We start from the raw sequence: 18,124 nt of genomic DNA on the forward strand, positions 1-18,124 counted from the left end.
GAAGATTGAGAGAGACAGCATCCCTGCAGCTCTCAGATCAGCCCTGATCCCAGCGTGTGTGTGTGTGTGTGTGTGTGTGTGTGTGTGTGTGTGTGTGTGTGTGTGTGACAGAGATTTATGTTTATGTTCATGCATGTGTGCAAGTGGATGTGGCCTTTATGTGCATGCAAATGTCATGTCATGTACATATGCACGTACATCTGTGCACAGGAACTAGTGTGACTCACAGTGTGTGTGTGTGTGTGTGTGTGTGTGTGCGTGTCAGCAATCATGCTGTCTGAGAAGACGTTGTGATGGGATGTTGTGCTCTGTCACCTGTGTGTGTTCATCATATTTCCAGGTAAATACACATGCATTTCTATTATACAATATGTCGTGTGCATCCGTCGATGCTTCCACATGTACAGCCAGTATGTGTGTGTTATCTGCAGTTTGATTGACTCACCATTGACGATGGTGGTTATCTGGTGCCTGCTGGCCCCGTACTTGTTCTTGACCTCGCAGATGAAAGTGGTGTTGACGGCGTCGTCCACTTTCCTCACCATCAGCTTGTTGCCGTCCACCATCACCGTGTCTGGCAAAGAACCAGACGCCCTGGAGAGAAGGGAGCAGGAGGGAAAGGCGGAAAGAGGGAGGGAGAGAAGCAATAAAGGGAGGTGTTGAATAGGACATATCATATGGTGAGATGAAAACGGAAAAGAGAAATCGAACATGGTAAGCAGGAGAAAAGAATGATAACAGATAACAGAAGAAAGAGAGAGAACAGAGGGAGGGATAAAAGAAAAGTAAGAAAAAGCAGCAAGCAGACCATACGTTTGAGATATTGAATAAAATAAGATGAAGCAAAAGAAAATCAAAAAGACAAATCGATGAGAGAGGGGGAAAGGAAAATGAGAAAAGAAGAAACAGAAAGATGGGAAAAGATAAAAAAAAAAGAAACAAGAAGAACAAGAGACGGTTTGCGACTGCAGTATTCAAAGACAGCATTAATGTGAGCAAAATCACAGACAGGCGAACAGCCGTTCTGTCTCCCTACTCAAAATTCACCAAGAAACCCTTCCCACACACACATACACACACACTCACACACACACACACACACAACACAGCACACCATCTGTCCATCAGGATGAGATGTTAAGAGCATTTGTGTTTATCAAAAATCACTCAGAAATGATCATTAAAGAGGAGGGATTGTTATGCACACTTCTGTTGTGATTATAGCAACAATTAGAAACGCTGTCACTATCTCCTAGGGAGGTGGAGGGAGACGGATCAACTGCACAGACGGATGGAGTTTGATTCTTACGCGGTCCAGGTGATGGTGGTGGGCGCAGGGTTGGCGTTCGCCACACAGAAGAGCACGGCGCCTGAACGTCCGACGTACCAGTTGTTGTCGTAGCCATCTATGGATACAGAAGGGGGGTCTGAAAGAGAGAAAGAGAGAGAGAGTGTTAGTAAAGGACACTGTTTTTGCAATGTAATTTTATTTCTTAACAATGAAATCAATGAAGATAAGATTCACACAGTTGTTTGACACCATTCGGTTTGTTCTGAATCCCCAGAGACGCCCCACAATACAGTGCATTGACATTCTGGTTCCACAAATGTTTTCAACAAAGAAACACAGGAATCACAGGGAAATGGAACAATGCCAACAATGCAGTTTTAACTATGTCAACCTTTCAGTGAGATAATGTTTTTTGTGCAGTTTTGCATGGTGGATGGCTTGAAATACCACAATACCCATGAGCTTCGGTTTTCATTGCTATCAAAAATGAGTCAGTCAGAGAAGAAAATCTGAGCTGGAGCATTTTCAAAATACCTCTGCAACCCCCGTTGCAGTTGGGAAAAATACACATGGCACCATAGTTCCCAAATGAATCTAAAATTGACCCAGAATCCAAAAGTAAATTAATCTAAGCTGCAGACTTTGTTGTGTGTGTAGTGTAATCTTTAGCTTCCAACTGTTGTTAGCAGCACATGTAACAGAATTTTAAGCTTCGTGATCGGATATATCGTCTTCCTCTGTAGTGAAATTTAAGATCAAGACCTTTTGTTTAGTTCAAGTTCAAGTTCACAACCTTTATTTGTCCCTGAGGAGCAATTGATTTGGACGCAGTAGAAATAAAAAACACCAGCAGCAACAGCAGAGCAGAGAATTGGCGGTGAGTATGAAAGAGAATTTATAGCTGTCTGGGCTAGTGGTTGTCTGAGACGGGAACCTAAAGACCTTTTTAGACATCAACAAAGAAAATGTATTACGGAGTATGTATTATACAACTTGCCCTGAACACCAATTTAAAGGTTTAGTGTGTAGGATTTAGTGGCATCTGGCAGTCTAGTTGCAGATTTCAACTCCGTTGCTTCACCCTTCCAAGTGGGAAGGAGAAAATACGGTGGCCGTGAAATGCCCCTACCAACGGCCCTATCTAGTGCCAGCGTTTGGTTTATTCCTTCTGGGCTACTGTAGAAACATGGTGGTTCAACATGTCGACTCCATGGAAGGTGAACTGTGGCGTCTGCACATAAAACGGCTCAAGGCTCAAAAGTGAACTACCTGGCAAGGACACGAGCTAGCAGTATCAAGTTGTGTGGTTCATTTATGTAAACTGTGGCAGATAGCGTATGACACCGTTGGGTCACAAGCATCTGTTCACAACATGCAAGGCACTGTTTGTGCTGTTTACTGTAAAATGGGTTTAGAGGATTGATAGTAAACAGGATGACATCCGACTGTCTTCAAGAATCTCTGCCAGTTTCAGATGTTTTATTAATCTGTGTCAGAATGTTGCACAAACAAAAACCTCAGTACAAGACAAAAAAAGGATGGTGTGCAAGATCCGCTGTAGTAAAAATGTCAAAAATTTGGAAAAGAAAATCTTGCAACCTTAAAGAGCTTTCCCCCACCGAAATCAAGCCGCTCTTATACCAGGAGGATGAGAAAATCAGTTTGTGTCACTCTCGTAAGAGTCTTAAGTTAAAGTAAGGGAAACCAAAACGACGTGTGTAGGAAGTTAAAACAGGCAGAACAGAAAAGCTTAGCCCTGTTTCCCTTCACCTTTTACATGTACAATTTCTAAAGACAGGGAGAGAGAAACAACTGAGAGAAACAAAGACAGGAGTGTGAGAAAAGGACAGTGTGTCAAGGCAGTGAAAGACAGAAACAGCAAGTCAGAAGGACAGGAGGGCAAGTATGTGGTGTGATGTGTGTGTGGGATGTGTGTTCCACCTAGAAAGCGTTGACCTATAAAAGCTGATGTGAGTTACACAGGAGACAGGAGACATGATCCCTTGCACCATCACTTAACTAACACACACACAACAAGGAGCCGCAGTGTGTTAGTGTGTGCGCTCTGGTTTTCCTTTTCTTTGTGAGGACCAATTTCAGAGCGTGAGGACATTTTTGTGGGCCTCACCTCAGGCTGTTAAAGTTATAGACTAGGGTTGCAAGATATGGTAAAAAAAAAATCACATTGCATGGAATGATTCACTGAAATCTCACTGAAAGAAAACGACATTTTATAGATTTATATTTATACATCTGGACAAGATTTGTAGGCCAGGGCATCTCTGTAGTATTACAGCTCTTTATTATCACTATTATTATTTATTATTATTCTGTGTACTCACACATTTTACCTTTATCAAAAAATTGCTTCTGTGATTTGGGATATGCAACTTGGTTATAATGCAACTTCAGTAATATTTCAATTAATTCCACAGCCCTATTAGACACTAAGGAATGACTGTCCAAGTGGGAACATGTTTGTGTTTGTCTAACAGCCCACAGCATACACAGTGACAGCTTCACAGGTGAGATCCTTGTTTGCATTCAGATTGTATGGTTATAAGTATGTACATACTGTAAAAACATGTGCATATACGCCTACACACACAAATACTGCACAAACAAAGATGCTCAGTTTGTTTACACACATAGTAAGATGCAGTTTGTGTACATGTTTCTTAAAAGCATGTAAAGATACTTTGACAGCTTAATGGGCAAGCAGGTACAGTATGTGAGGGGTCTAGCATTCATGTAAAAGGATTTCTTCCATCTATTCCTCGTTATTTCTTGCAACAGCTTCACTGGCAGTTCAATTATATGTGTATGATGTCTGTTTGTGTGTTTGTGTGCTGTCAAAGAAAATAAATAATAATTTGCATATTACCGAAAGAGGCTGAATACTTTCCATACTTTCCATCTTTGCAGTGCCCAGAGGCCACACAGTTGAGACAATACTGTCAGCATCCCTAAATCTCAGTAAAGCTACTCTGAACCTGTCTAATATTTTAATCCCATGTAAATTAGAATGGAATTTAATGGATTAGGGGAAATCAATGTGTGTGTGCACATTTGTGTATAAAAATGTGGATTCTTAATTTTCTACACTCTTAGGGGCCAAAAGTCCCCAAAGAAGTGCGAACAATTTGTGCAACTTACTTTTTAAGAGCTGTTCTTAAAGTTTGGGTTTAGGTTTAAGACTGGGCGTTACTGCAGGCATCCGTTTTGTCTATCCTCACATCGTATTTAATTACAGAAGCTGTTTCCCTTTGTCACAGTCTGCTTGGAAATTAACAACTAAAGAGAAACAGTCACCGAACACAAAGAAAGACCTTGAAGGATGCTACAATTAATGAAGTGCACACCGCCCTGCTGTTGCACGGCTAATCACCAAAGGATCGCAATAACAAAAATGAAATGTAGATGGAATGCCATAATAGTGGGCTAACTGCAATGCACGTATGCCAGGTCATTTGTTTAATAAAATGTATATTAGTTACAGATAACTCTGTATTGGTTAATAGATTGGGTGACCACAAGAACATAGGTGAAACATATAGGTGAATAAAGGTGGTTTTAAATGTTTGCTCCCTTAACAAAATTCACACAGAGGGAAGTCCCAGCAGCTGCTTGCATAATGACCTGCCCCCATAATAAATGAAAGGCTCGTACACAGACACTGAGCAACAACAGTCTTTGTTTACATTATGTTCGCAAACTTGTTAGAGACTGTCACATTCTCTGCAGGACTGCTATACTGTGGGTACATGGGCCTTTACACAGCCATGCATTATAAAAACATTGATTTTTAAAACAAATTAACCATACGGTTTATTGTATTCCTGTGTTACAACCACAGTGTTTAAACTATGAAAATAAAATGAAAACGTGTTTTTGGATGTTACAGCTAGCAGACCAGATGTTTTTGTTATTTGGATCATTAGAGAAGTGTCTTAGGAAGTGCTTTAGAAGAGGGTGTGTGGAGAAAGCGCTGCACGATATCATATTACAGTATTCATATTCATCATCATTGCTACCTCACAGCTTGGATATCAATGTGGGCTGATCATTTTACATTTGGAAATCTGTGCAATGTCTACAGATGAGTTGTGAAGGCTGTGCAGGTGAGTGCCAAAGTAAAGGGCTCAAGGCTTTGGCAAGGCACTGATCTGTGTCTGAAGCTGATGGCAGCTGGCACTTTTGGATGCAGCAAAGTTATCTGTATCCTTAGTAGGACCCATGACACATGATCGTAAAAGTATCTCCCGGGTGACACATCATTTATCATTTATGTGAAAGAGGACATTAATTAGTGAACATAAGTATTAAAGTGTGCATGTCTTCCTTACACTCCACAGAGAGCTTGACAGAGTCAACCCACGGCTGATCCTGTGTCCTCTGGTCCACCATGCAGGTCACCTCCCTGCCGTTATCTGCCGGCGTAGGAACCAGCCGATACTCGCTGCGCACTGTCACAGTGCCGTCCGGTCCATTTGTCATGGTGGTTGAATGGTTGCCCCCAACCGACGCCAGCCACTTGATGGTGGCTGCTGGTTTGCCGTCCGCCGCCTCGCACTGGGCCACCACCACCGACTTGGAACCAGCCTGGACGGTCACAACGTTGGCTGAGTTCTTAGGCTTGGCTGGGGGCAGAGATTGAGAAAGACAAGTGAGAGATATGAGCAGTCAAAGTCAGACAGGGAAAAGAGAGTTGCAGAGAAAGTGAGGAGATGATAGGAATTGAGACAGGACACAAGGGGTGAAGGGGTTGGGGGTACAGAACAAATAAAAAGGGTAGAAAGATGAAAATATAAAGGGTGGTGAAAGGAAATAGACATCAAAAGTGAGGCAGAGGAGGAGAAGAGGGAGGAGGGCAGGGAGAGAGCCATGGAGGAGGAGGTTCAATCAGTTTGTTGTGCATATATACCATGGCATCCTACTGCGGCTGTAATGAAACTCTGAGAGGGGGAGGAGGGCCCTCTGGTGTGACCCTAGGCCACTCAACATCACAGAGACAGAAAGAGAAAGTAAAGCAAGATCCTTAAAAAGTCTTACAGTAGCTATATTTAAGGCATTATAGACCATTAGAATATTTAAATTAAGTTAATATGTTTCCTCGTGGTTTAATGACAGCGAGTATGCTCTTAGAATAATCCAGGGCAAAGCTCGTCCCTTGCATACTTGTGAAAATCTTGCAAAGTAAAACTTTTCAGGGAAGAAAGTAAGAAAAACAGCCTTGTCTTTGGCTCAATTATAACACATTTTATATCAGCCAATGGGTTTTCAGGGAGCTTCAGCATCATAGTTTTTTTTCCAGGTACAGTAGTCCCCCAATTGAAGTAAAACACCAAACATACCGGTTACCAGTTACGAGGCTGTTGACTGTTTTTGTCCCATCACATTAGCTTTGTTAAATCAAACTGGATTTGTTCTATAAAGTGGCAATGTTCCATGGAAACTTTTCTGAAAGAAAAAACCCAACCTCTGACAAACTATCAATCAATCTGTAAATGTCACTGAATTCCATTATTTTGTGATGTCAAGTGTTGCAATTTACTTTTTTTGTTATACCCACTCTTTTTAAACATGTGTTATACAACTGTACTGCAGGATGTGATTTAGTAAATTTCCCCTAAATGCCCTTCAGTCTGTATGTGTATTAAGACAGTAATGGACATATTGGAAGTGAAAGATTTTACTTATCAAGAAAAGGTCAGGCAATTATTGAAAACACATTTTCTGCATTGCCTGCTGAGGCTCCTGTCAGTGGAGAAATTGGTTTCTCTGCGTGTTCTTTGGTGGATTTCTTTCAACTAAACGAGTTAAGAATGTCTTTGCTCTTTGGTTATAAGGGAATTACACCAAAATGTATATTTCTGTACATTTTTTTTAAATGGCTGAAAAATTTCTGCAGTCAAACTCTACTACATTGGTTCAACGCAGCGCCATACTATATTATTCTGGACAATTACTCATGATTGTGAGGTAAATATACCACAAACCAACAAAACAGACCTAAAGGTGTTACCATTATTAGCCTTAAAAACACTGAAATCACTTTAATGTACCCACTGTAGGTATTTCATTTCAAATTGTGATTTTTCTTTAACAAATCATGGATATGCTCACAGGAACCAATGTTTTGTGTCAAGTTCAACCTGCGAATTTGCACCACTGACCAAAAGCAAGCTGTCTTCACAGTGGTTTAAGAAACCCAAAGAAAACAGAGAAAGCTATAATAGATAACTAGCTGTCTTGCATCATCCACATGTATTAGGAATGGTTTGTTGCCAGTTACGAAACAGAAATGTGACTTCACTGTGTGAACATGTTGCCCCACAATCTGACATTAACACCCACTTCACACTGTGATTGGCAAGCTGTGTGGAGGAAAGAAGGGAGCCAGGGATTGAACGCTAGCTCTCGTATTCATTCTTGACAAAACTATTTTTATCACTTCTCATTTAAACAACTGAGTGAAACTATGATTGTCTTCCAGGAGAGACGGTCGGAAAATGTGCTCCATTATCTACCTATTTAAACATTATTGAATTTGAACCCACTCTATGCCGGTCAGAACAATTACAAACAGTTTTGATTTCCGTCGTGATTGGACAACATGTTGTTCGAACCATTTCTTTTCATTTAAAAATACGTGTGGAGGATCTCTCTGTGCGACACCACAGTTCTTGTGACCAGTTCTTTAGTCTACAAAAGTCTACACAGTCAGAACAAAATTAGACTTTATTTTCTTATTAAGAATTCATTTCTTCCTTTAATTTCCTATCATTATTTCTTTTTGTCAGCTATTATCTTAATTGGCTTCAAAGTTTTTTTCTTAAATTCAAATCCAGGTGCATGAAAATATCTGAAAAGTCTAATATATTTTCTTCCACAAACCTGATGATATCCTTGGATAGCAGATGAAACAACGAGCAGGACTAGACAGAAAGCTGAGACGAAGCGAGAGGAGAGAGTTCAGACATGAAAGAGATCAGTAAAAGAGAGGACAGGGGACAAACAGAAGATGACATTGGAGGTGAAATAAACATAAACAGAAAGAGAGACTGATGGTGCAGAAAGGAGAAGAGAGTAAAAAAGAGTGGCAGAAAGGGTTTGGATTGATAAGCTGGCTTTAAAAAGTCAAGAGTATCCATCCCTGATATGTTTCGTGACATTGCATCCAATTGAGCCTGCTGATACTCCTCACGTCGGTCTGAGGCATTCTGAGTACAGGGTAATGAGGAGGCAAGCAGGAAGCCATGCTAACGGAGTTGAATAAACACTGCGACCCCTCCACGCCCCCACCCCCTCTGTGGTAGTATCAACAGGCTGAATGCCAGAGACTGACAGGGAGACAGGAAAAATGAATTACAGAAATGTTTCCAAACACTGTTAACTGCATGAGGTAGGCCTATGTTTGGTTTATGAAACTCAAGCACTTAGAAAGCTTAAAAGGTGAACACATTACTGTTGAAGTCATATTCATCACAACATGCTTTCCTAAGTAAGTATTCAAATTGCATTTTCAAGATTCAAGATTCAGGATTCAAGAAGCCTTATTTATCCCGAGGGAAATTACTGTGCAACAGTTTCAATACAAAGGTGGGAAAGTAATACAGGGTTAGAGTAAAAATAAGCTAACATAAAATAAAATAAAATAAATTTTGTTTAGCCAAGAGTTGTGTTTTTTTAACAAAAGTATTGCAGTTATAAACTTTTCCAAACTCCCACTCACATCTGTAGATTACAGTATGGTGATATTGATTTGCACACTTGAAACAATTAGACTTTAAAGTTCTGAATTTCTATTACGGGCCATTTACTTGCACTCCTTCAAAGAGACATCTGTTGTGACACACTGTCTCTGTAGCGGGTAGGGACTCTTCAGCAAGGCAAATGCTTGCCCTTAGTTGAACCTGAGACTGTCTTTCTTTTCACCTTGGCAGCATAACTAGGCATGTGACTGGAAGATTGCCAGTTCGAATCATAAACTAGTTGGAAGTATCTGCCAAGCGCGAAGATTTGTAACTGAGTGTGAAGCCGGCTGTTGCTGTATTAAGATGGCATTCACACAGGACAGCTGACATCTGTCATAGTCACAGAGTTTGTGTTGAACCAACCAGACACCCAGAAAGCAAATTAGTGAAACCCAGTACTGACCCACATTAATACTTACATTTGGCTCATTCTGCCATGCAATAACAATGATGAAACCATTGCAATCTGGCTGCAAGGACACCAACTTAACCTTGATATTGTGCAGAACTGGGCCAGCCATGACCAGTGTAGCCTTTTGAAGACCCAATTCTAAACTAGATTACAAGTGGTGTGTTGCACTTGGCCCAGTATCCAAATGCTGCACATTTCTCACATGTGGCTGGTTAGAGATGAGCCATTTTTGGACCAAAGCCCCCTTGCCATTGCCATAACTGACCCATTTGCATCCTTAAATCAACCAAATCTGACCTAGAACCCTATCCTATGTGGGTTGTGTTGCTGTGTACAGCTTTTCAAAACCTTTGAAGCAAACTGTACTGATGAAGTCAATTAGAACCTCAAAAGTTTAGCTATGCTAGCAGCCTGGCTCTATGGATGGCAAAGTTAATGGGTTAGTCCACCACTGTGGTCCAGATTTAAAAATCTCAACCACAATGGATGGATTGCCATGAAATGATGTACAAACATTCATGGTCCCCAGAGGATAATCTCTACTGACTTTGGTGATCCCCTGACGTTTCCTCTAGCACCATTAATTAAATGAATCTGTGATTGTAAGGATTCATTTGATTTAATACATTTTGTTTGGTATTTATTAAAGGACTTTATCTGAACTGTACATTAGAATGTTTATGGATTAGTATTGTTGTACATTGTATAATAATTGTTGTTTCTTTTCAAATTAAATTATGTATGTTATTGTTTTTCATGATGCTACTGTTCCCTACCTCCCCAAAAATGGGCCACAATGGAAATAAGCCTTTGGGATTTTTTTGTGTTTTTATCCTTTAGATGATTTGTATATCTGGGATGTCTCTGGCTAGAGGGACCATTTTTGACCAATAAAAAATGTAAATCAATCAACCACCATGAGGTTCACATTTCATTGTTTTAGTGAAATATCTAGGCAACTAGTTTGGTACAGACATTCATATTTCAATGACTTTTCATCTAGTGCCAATTTTCTGAAAACAACCAGAAGTTGGTTATTGTAGTTTGGCCTGCTGATTAGGCCTGCTTGTCAACACAGTCTGCAGTTGCTGGAGCAAACCTGGCATCTAGCCATCATAACCTAACATTTCATTACCAAATATACCTGCGGTAATAATGACATTTCCTTGAGCCTCAGCTTTATTTTGTGTTTGGTATTGTAAAAATAAGCATGCTAAAATGCTAAACTAAGACAATGGACATGGTAAACATTATAACTGTCACACATATGTATGTTACCATTGTCATTGTTGTCATTTTGAGCATGTTAGCATGGTGATGTTCATATCTAGCTTTCTAACTATAACCTCACAGACCAGCTAGCATGGCTGCAGCTCTTCGTCTTGTCATTTAATCACTCAAAAGTTAGACGTCTGAGTGACCTTTAACATGCTGCTTATTGACATTTTCATACACTGCCTGTCTGTCAATGTCATCCATCAACACATCTCCCTATGTGTTGAATTTGTCCAAAGTAGGCTTCCCCAGACAAAATAAAGGGTCAAGGAAAGAGACAGCGAGTAAACCAAACCACTTTCTGAAGACCTTTATTTGACCCACGTTCAGATTCATAGAGATTTGATACCCTATACCTGAACTCCATTGGTTCAAAATAAAACAAACCTAATCTTTCATATTACCTTCATCCACTACAATATGTCACCAGTGATCAGCTGGGCTTCTAACATGAAGTAGGATCATCAAACAATGTCTGGTGACACTGAAACTGAGCCTGCAGAGAAAATACATTTGGATTCAGCAGCACTGACTAGTGGTACATATCAATGTTTCCTCCTTCTCTCCCTCTCTAAAGATGGATTTATTCACTGCTGTATCCTGATGAAGGCAGCCAAGTGATGTATTTTTTTATTTTCTACTTTGCTGCATACATTAGCCAAAAATCAATAAAGCTTCTGGATCTTGTTAAATTTTTGGAATTCATGTCTCACCAGCTGCCCAGGTTTGTAAACATCTTCTCTCAGCTTGACACACTGCTGCTGAATATTTCCAGACATTGTTGGGAAAAACATCTGTTTGGCTCTCTATGTCTCCTCAACTGTTAACAATACATGAATATTCAAGGAACACAGGATTAGTTTATACTGCAATTATGCTGTTGTGTGTGTTGTTTTGAAAACTCATTATTGGCTGCTAGAAATGTTGACAAAATGCATTAATTTAAGCTTGAGACTAATTTAGCTAATTTAAGCTTGAGAGAACTAAGTGCCTAAAATAAATATAAAAAATAATAATAAATGAAATAAAGAATAATTTCCAAACGTCACTATTGATGCTAAAACTAAAAGCTGAAAACACATCACTTTGACCTCTAACCCCAGCTTAGAGTTGCCTCTGAACACAGATACAAAAAGCACCTTGAGGCCTTGCATTTCAAGGCTTATGCTGCTGCATTTAACGCCTATTTCAGGGCAAATGTTAGCTCAAAGGCATTTTTCTTTTCCTTTTTTCAACAACAACAACAACAACAACAACAACAACAACAACTCAACAATATAAAGCATGATGGATGCTGTTACAATTCACCAAGGTTGTTGGTACACAGCCACATCTCTTATTGTAGTTTTGTATCTGCTGAATGACACATTTTCAGTGTATGGAGAATGGCTCTATACTTATTTTTTTCCTGACATAAAGATCCTCCTTCACTGAGGATGTCAGTAACTCTGGAGGTCAAGATATTTCAAGTTAACCCAGATATGGATTTGGAAAAACACCCAAAAATATACTGAATAAATACCGGCTCTGGTATGTTATCAGAGCTGGAACCTAAAATGCACAGAATACTGTCCTTGTAGGCCAGAAGGGATTCTATTTAACCTGTATTCATCCAGGGAAGGTTTGCTTCACACATATGATTCCTTCAGAGCAAGACCCTGTTTCTCACGCTCCTCACATTTTCCACCTGGGAGCTGCCCGGTGCCATCATATTCTTACTGCTGTTGGTCACTGAGCACCTGAATTGAGCTATTGGGGTCATAAGGCTTTACTTGTAGTATAACGCCAAGATAGAAGAGAAGCTTTTGAGGAAGAGACCATGAGGCAGAAACAAATCTCATAAGCTGAATTAAACCATAATAAAAAGCAAGTTTAACTAACTAGCTAACCAGGCCTATGTTTCACCAAACTTTGTGACACCCAAGCTGCAATATGCAACATAAGATTGTTTTTTTTCTTGCATTAATTTTGACACATTTTATGATCCTTAATAAATGCCATACTAATGATAAATGCATGAGCCTGTAAGATAAATTAATCTACAAGCTGCAAGAGAAAATCATTTGTGAAATATGACGCTGCCAAGTGTGAAGTGTGATCTGAGTCGTAAATTGCTTTTGTTGAACCAGCAAACACTTTTTCCTACAAGGACTTCCATTGCTATAGCATATCAACACCTATCAACACCTCAAAAAGCAAGGAATTGCTTTTTTTAGTAAATGTAATACATTATCCAGTATGATGTTGTCTTTGTAATTGTGGTTCATTGGGGCCCCCAGTAGTTCACGTCCCATGTCCCTACTGCAGTGGCTCTTGTTCGATTCCAGCCTGTGGGCCTTTGCTGCATGTCATCCCTTCTCTCTCTCTCGCCCTTTCCTATCTACTTTGAACTATCTACTAACACTACACTCCACTCTGCCACTTATTCACACTGCTGATCTGTGAACTCTAGCCAGTGACCCTCCATTGTGCAGTCCACTCCTCTAACCTCTGGACTCTCTCCATCTCTCTTCAAATTCAAAACAATGAGGAAGATTTTTCACTCTGGGAGCTTAAGAACACTTATAACAAGCTACTGATCTACTAGTCTCACCCTCACCTGCAAGTGTGTTTCCGTCCGGCTGGCTACACTATATCCAATATGATGCAGTATTATTGGCTACCATTCATTCTGTATGGTCCCCATACAAGATGATATGATATCATTCACTGCCAAGTGAGTGATTCTTTATTCACACCCCAATAAGTGGTAATAAGATTGGCTAGCGGTGGTGCTGTATCCAATAAGTTATAATACAATTGGCTGTCAGGATTATGTATTCATACTTAAATAAGTTGTGATATGATTGGGGTGCTGGTGGTTCTATATCCAATAAGATGTAATATGATTGGCTGCCAGCAGTTGTGGATTCAATAAGGTCTAATGTGACTGGCTCATATGGATTCTATATCCAATAAGGTAAAATATGACTGTCTTCCAGTGACTTTGAGACACTTAGTTCTCCAGAATCTATCCCAGAGAGCTTGGCACTGCTGTGTCTCCAGACAAAAGGCGAGTCAGTGTGCTTTCCAGCAGGTATTTCCCAGTCTACCTCTGCTTTGTGCCAGCAGCAGCAGTTTAGGAGGCTTAGCCCACATCCATCTGTGAGCCCGCCAGAATATCTCTCTGTGTATTCTCTGCATTAAAGCCAAGTTCTGCATCTCCTGTGTGCCCTGTTCTCTGTGAGAGAAGCTTCCAGAGTGGATTTTGTATTGTTGTATGAAGGTTTACTTTAAAAACTACTGGGGAAAATATTACTGGCCCAGCTTGGGGAACACAAAACAAATTGTAAAACACTTTAAATGAACCGTACTGGCTACAAGAGCAGGGCTTTCTGGCACAACTCCACCTACTTCCAAGGTGCATGGAGAATGGAAAAGGTCTGAAGAGGTCAAACTCCAGCAAGAACAACTTTAATGTCAGACCAACATGTTTTGGCTTGTGGCCTTCATCAGGGTTATTCATGAACCTGACACAGGCACTGTTCTTAACAGCACAAATGCAGCTGGACATTTGACCTTTTTGCAACAACTTGCTTGCTTATTGTACAGGACCTCCGCAGTGACTTACAGGACAGTCAATGTGTACTATTTTAGTGTAGCAGGCAAGGGATCTCGAGACCAACATTTTAAGTAGCAACAAATTAACTACATAGTGTCACCGCACTTCTTTCAGAAATCCAGCTTTCATTCAATTCTTCCTGTGATTGTTACTGGGATCAAATGAATACAATGTTATGAAACTGCACCCAATTTGTGCAAGAAAAAGGAAAAAAAGGGGTCAAACATCTCCCACATCTCACCCTGACAAACAAAACTCATTTAAAAAAGCACCAGGCGGATTAATCTGCACGGAATATGAATTCAGTAAATGTCGTGTTTCAGTTCAAAGTGCATCATCTAAGATCATCCCTTGAGCCTGCCATTATGATAGGAGCTCTGAATGCATGAGCTCTTTATTGTACAAGCACTGATGCTACGGGCCATATACTATAAGCACAGTAAAGGAGCTGTTATTCACATTCAAGCATAAAGCCTCCTCAGTGCTGTTAACTGCGAGAGAAAGACACCAGGCATCTGATTCCTTTGTAAGCGAGTGCAAACGGGAGGACATGTGGGTGGATGAATAACACCAGCTGTCTCCGATTACAAACAGGATGTGTCAGCTGCTAACAGCAACTAAACATCCACTCAGTTTCAAAAATCAAGACAGTGAGGTAACTTTAAGCAGTTCTCCAGATTTCACATTCTGGGATGTTATGCTAAATGTAGTGGTGCAGCCTGTTGATATGTGGGAATTAAACATTGCAAAGAATAAAAGCTGGCAGTTATGCAGTGTTATGCATGAGCGTGCTAAAAGAGTGCCATCCATTGAACATGCTCGTGTTTTTGATGAAACTCAATTAAAACAGAAAAAAGGAGCACACAAGGAAATGATGGCATGTGGAACTCAAGTTTCACTTTCATTTTTCGCTAGAGCTATTACATCGGTGCACTACTGAAGAGAGTAGCAAAACGGTGCAAAGCAAGCTCATTAAGTGAATGATGATCACAAGAAGTCATTAACAAAGGGTAAAACTGCAAGTCAACAGCCACAAAGACCCTCAACCCAAATCAAACTCACGGCAATTTGTTTAAAACGAAAGAAATGAACATGAACTGTTTCTTTTTTAGGACTATATACTTAGGTAAAAATTCTAAATCGTAAACAATGACGTGTTTTTTGACCTCTCCCATTATTATTCTTTGTCTTACTTCTATTTGGGAGATAGTTATGATAATCAAGTTTTGGAACTTCAGTTCCATAATTTGGGGGCTTGGGAAATATAAACAGGAGGTATAATGTAGTCATGGAGCCGTGTGGGCTGTGACCCCATTAGCCTTTATTTCCTTACATTTTGGCACCATTAAGTATAACAAATTAGCTATTAGTTATTGTTATTGTTTGCAATGTTCCTATGGATGTATGGACTTATCAGTGGATTACTCTGATACTGCAGAGAACTTAAAAACGGGATGGTTCTCAGGCATGATTTTTGTGGATGAATGGACGTTTTTTTGGCATGGATGTTGCAACCTACACTTTTTGAGGATGTCAAAAAGTGTAGTGTGCATCATGTATGTGTGTTAGGATTTGACTGGGTTATCATTCAGAGGGGTGCCATCTTTGACAAAAACTGCTGTAATGAGACGCTAAGGCTTTCAAAGTATCACAACTGCCTCTGTGAGCCGTGTAACAGCCACGGCTGCTCCAGCAACTGCAGACTGTGTTGACAAGCAGGCCTAATCAGCAGGCCAAACTACAATAACCAACTTCTGGTTGTTTTCAGAAAATTGGCACGCACTTGTCTATCTGCTTCACACAGGATCTTTGTCTCTCATCTCTTCCTCTGTTTCCCCCCTTCAAATTTCCTTCGCCCCACTGGGGAGGCACACCTCATAGTTTGAATACCTAAATGGATGCAAGTGTGGTACAAACATGCAGTGTGAGTATGCGTTAACAACAACTGTATTTGTCAAATGGTTGTGAGGCCTTAGTAACTCAGACACAAGTCTGAATTAAGCTGAATTCCTGAGAGAGACATATCAAGTGATTGTATGCAACTGCTACTGGGTACATTTACAATCACCAGAATAGTCTATGGCAATAAGGGTTCTCAAAAAGTAATTTAATTTAGTCATTCAGCCAAAACAGACCTTTTTAAGGGTTCAAATATGTCAAGAAGGTCACATAGGAGGTTGACTCTGATGATGCACTTACAAAAAAAACAACACAATGGCAAGTTGTGGCAAAGGCTAACATCTGTAGAGTATCTATTAAACCACTATCATGCTGAACCACTCACCGGACTGATACAAGGTACAATGCAATGTTGTGTCAGCAAGTCAACCTAAATATGAATCACTTCCTGACAGGCCATCAGATTTCTAATATTCATGTTTTGATGAAGTTAACTATTCCCTGCTCTAAATAATTACAATGTGGAAACCTGGATTCAGGTATTTCCTCCAATACAATAATAATTATATTCAAAAAACAAAGTTGTTAAGAAACATTTTGGCTCAACCTGAGGGATGAGGTCTGAAATTAGGACTTTCAGTTTATCTAATATTGCAGAACACCTGTTGAGCAAATCACATCAACACATTCATGTAAATGAACAGTGACTCTATATACATAAAGGCTGATACTTAACACGTAGAGCCACGTCTGAATCTGAATCTTGCTCACCCGTCTTCTTAGTTTTTTATTCTACATCTAACCAGGATACACTTTGAGAATACTCGTCAAATACTTTAAATTGCCTCTTCTTAGGCTTTGGGTCCAACGGGAACCTCTTTCTTAGAAAGCAGTGATAAGCAGATGGTTGGGGAGGGTTTGTCAAGGCTGATCTGTAGAATTGCTTTGGAAAGACTGTATGAAGCTTTCTCTTGCACAGAAAAGTAGAAATACAGTTGACCTTTTGGTGCTTCAACTCTTCCCAGTCCTTGTTTGATAAAAACCCTAACAGCTCTCAGCTATATTTAAAAAAAAAGCAGCTTGTGGTTTCTGTTAGAGTGAGTGTATGTTATGTTACATAGACACATAACCTCCCTACTCACCAAGCATGATGAGGGTGGTCGTCCCTTGTTCGTTTCCAGAAGGGTAGGTGGCATACTCGCAGGTATAACGGCCGGCATCAGACATTCTTAGATTAGAAATCCTGATGGACGGGTTCTCAAGACTGTTGTGGAGGAAGACAACTCGGTCCTTGAAGGACAAGTTGGGGAAACTGTGTCCGTAGATAGGGTGGTATACAGCGATGTTGTCCCTCTGACCATCAATAGGTTCCCATATCCAAGACACCTGGTAAGAACAGAGTTTGTGAAACCGTGTGTGAACCTTGTTGGTAAGCGGGTCAAATCAGTGGCCAAACTACATTCATTCAGAACACCCGCATGCTCCTGTCCCTGTGTGTGTGTGTGTGTGTGTGTGTGTGTGTGTGTGTGTGTGTGTGTGTGTGTGTGTGTGTGTGTGTGTGTGTGTGTGTAATTTCTGACATTTCTGTTTCTTTTGAAACCTGAAATAATTTTACCTATAGTACCAAAATGTCAAACTCAATTAAAGCTGTCTTAGTAAGGAGCAAGAATCTATTGCAAGATGACATTAAAGGTCTCCTAGAGTTGCAAAAACTCTCTCAAGTATCCGGGTTGCCATTTTAAAGGACACAGTTTGTTAACAGAGTTCTCTTACGTGCTTTTCTCCTTAAGATTTCTGATATGTGAAAGATATTGATGTCTGTTACAGCTGTATGGGACTGTACCGCAAGGGAGAATACTGTGATGTTATACTAAATTGATTTTCCCTTC

General features: G+C 40.2%; 1 protein-coding gene across 3 annotated transcripts in view; it reads right to left on the reverse strand.

The window, feature by feature from the left end:
* The window catches only part of pvrl2l (PVR cell adhesion molecule related 2 like), a 270,405-nt gene that overhangs the window by 137,496 nt on the left and 114,785 nt on the right, over positions 1–18,124 (reverse strand). For all 3 annotated transcript variants that reach the window (XM_051391173.1, XM_051391172.1, XM_051391171.1), the window contains exons 3-6: positions 17,378–17,621; positions 5,638–5,931; positions 1,310–1,427; positions 446–594 (exon numbers count right to left, since the gene is read on the reverse strand). In XM_051391173.1, the coding sequence (XP_051247133.1) occupies positions 446–594; positions 1,310–1,427; positions 5,638–5,931; positions 17,378–17,621 (805 nt within the window). The remainder of the gene's footprint in view (positions 1–445; positions 595–1,309; positions 1,428–5,637; positions 5,932–17,377; positions 17,622–18,124) is intronic.

Source organism: Dicentrarchus labrax, unplaced genomic scaffold (genome assembly GCF_905237075.1).
Source record: "Dicentrarchus labrax unplaced genomic scaffold, dlabrax2021, whole genome shotgun sequence".
Taxonomy (NCBI): Eukaryota; Metazoa; Chordata; class Actinopteri; family Moronidae; genus Dicentrarchus; species Dicentrarchus labrax.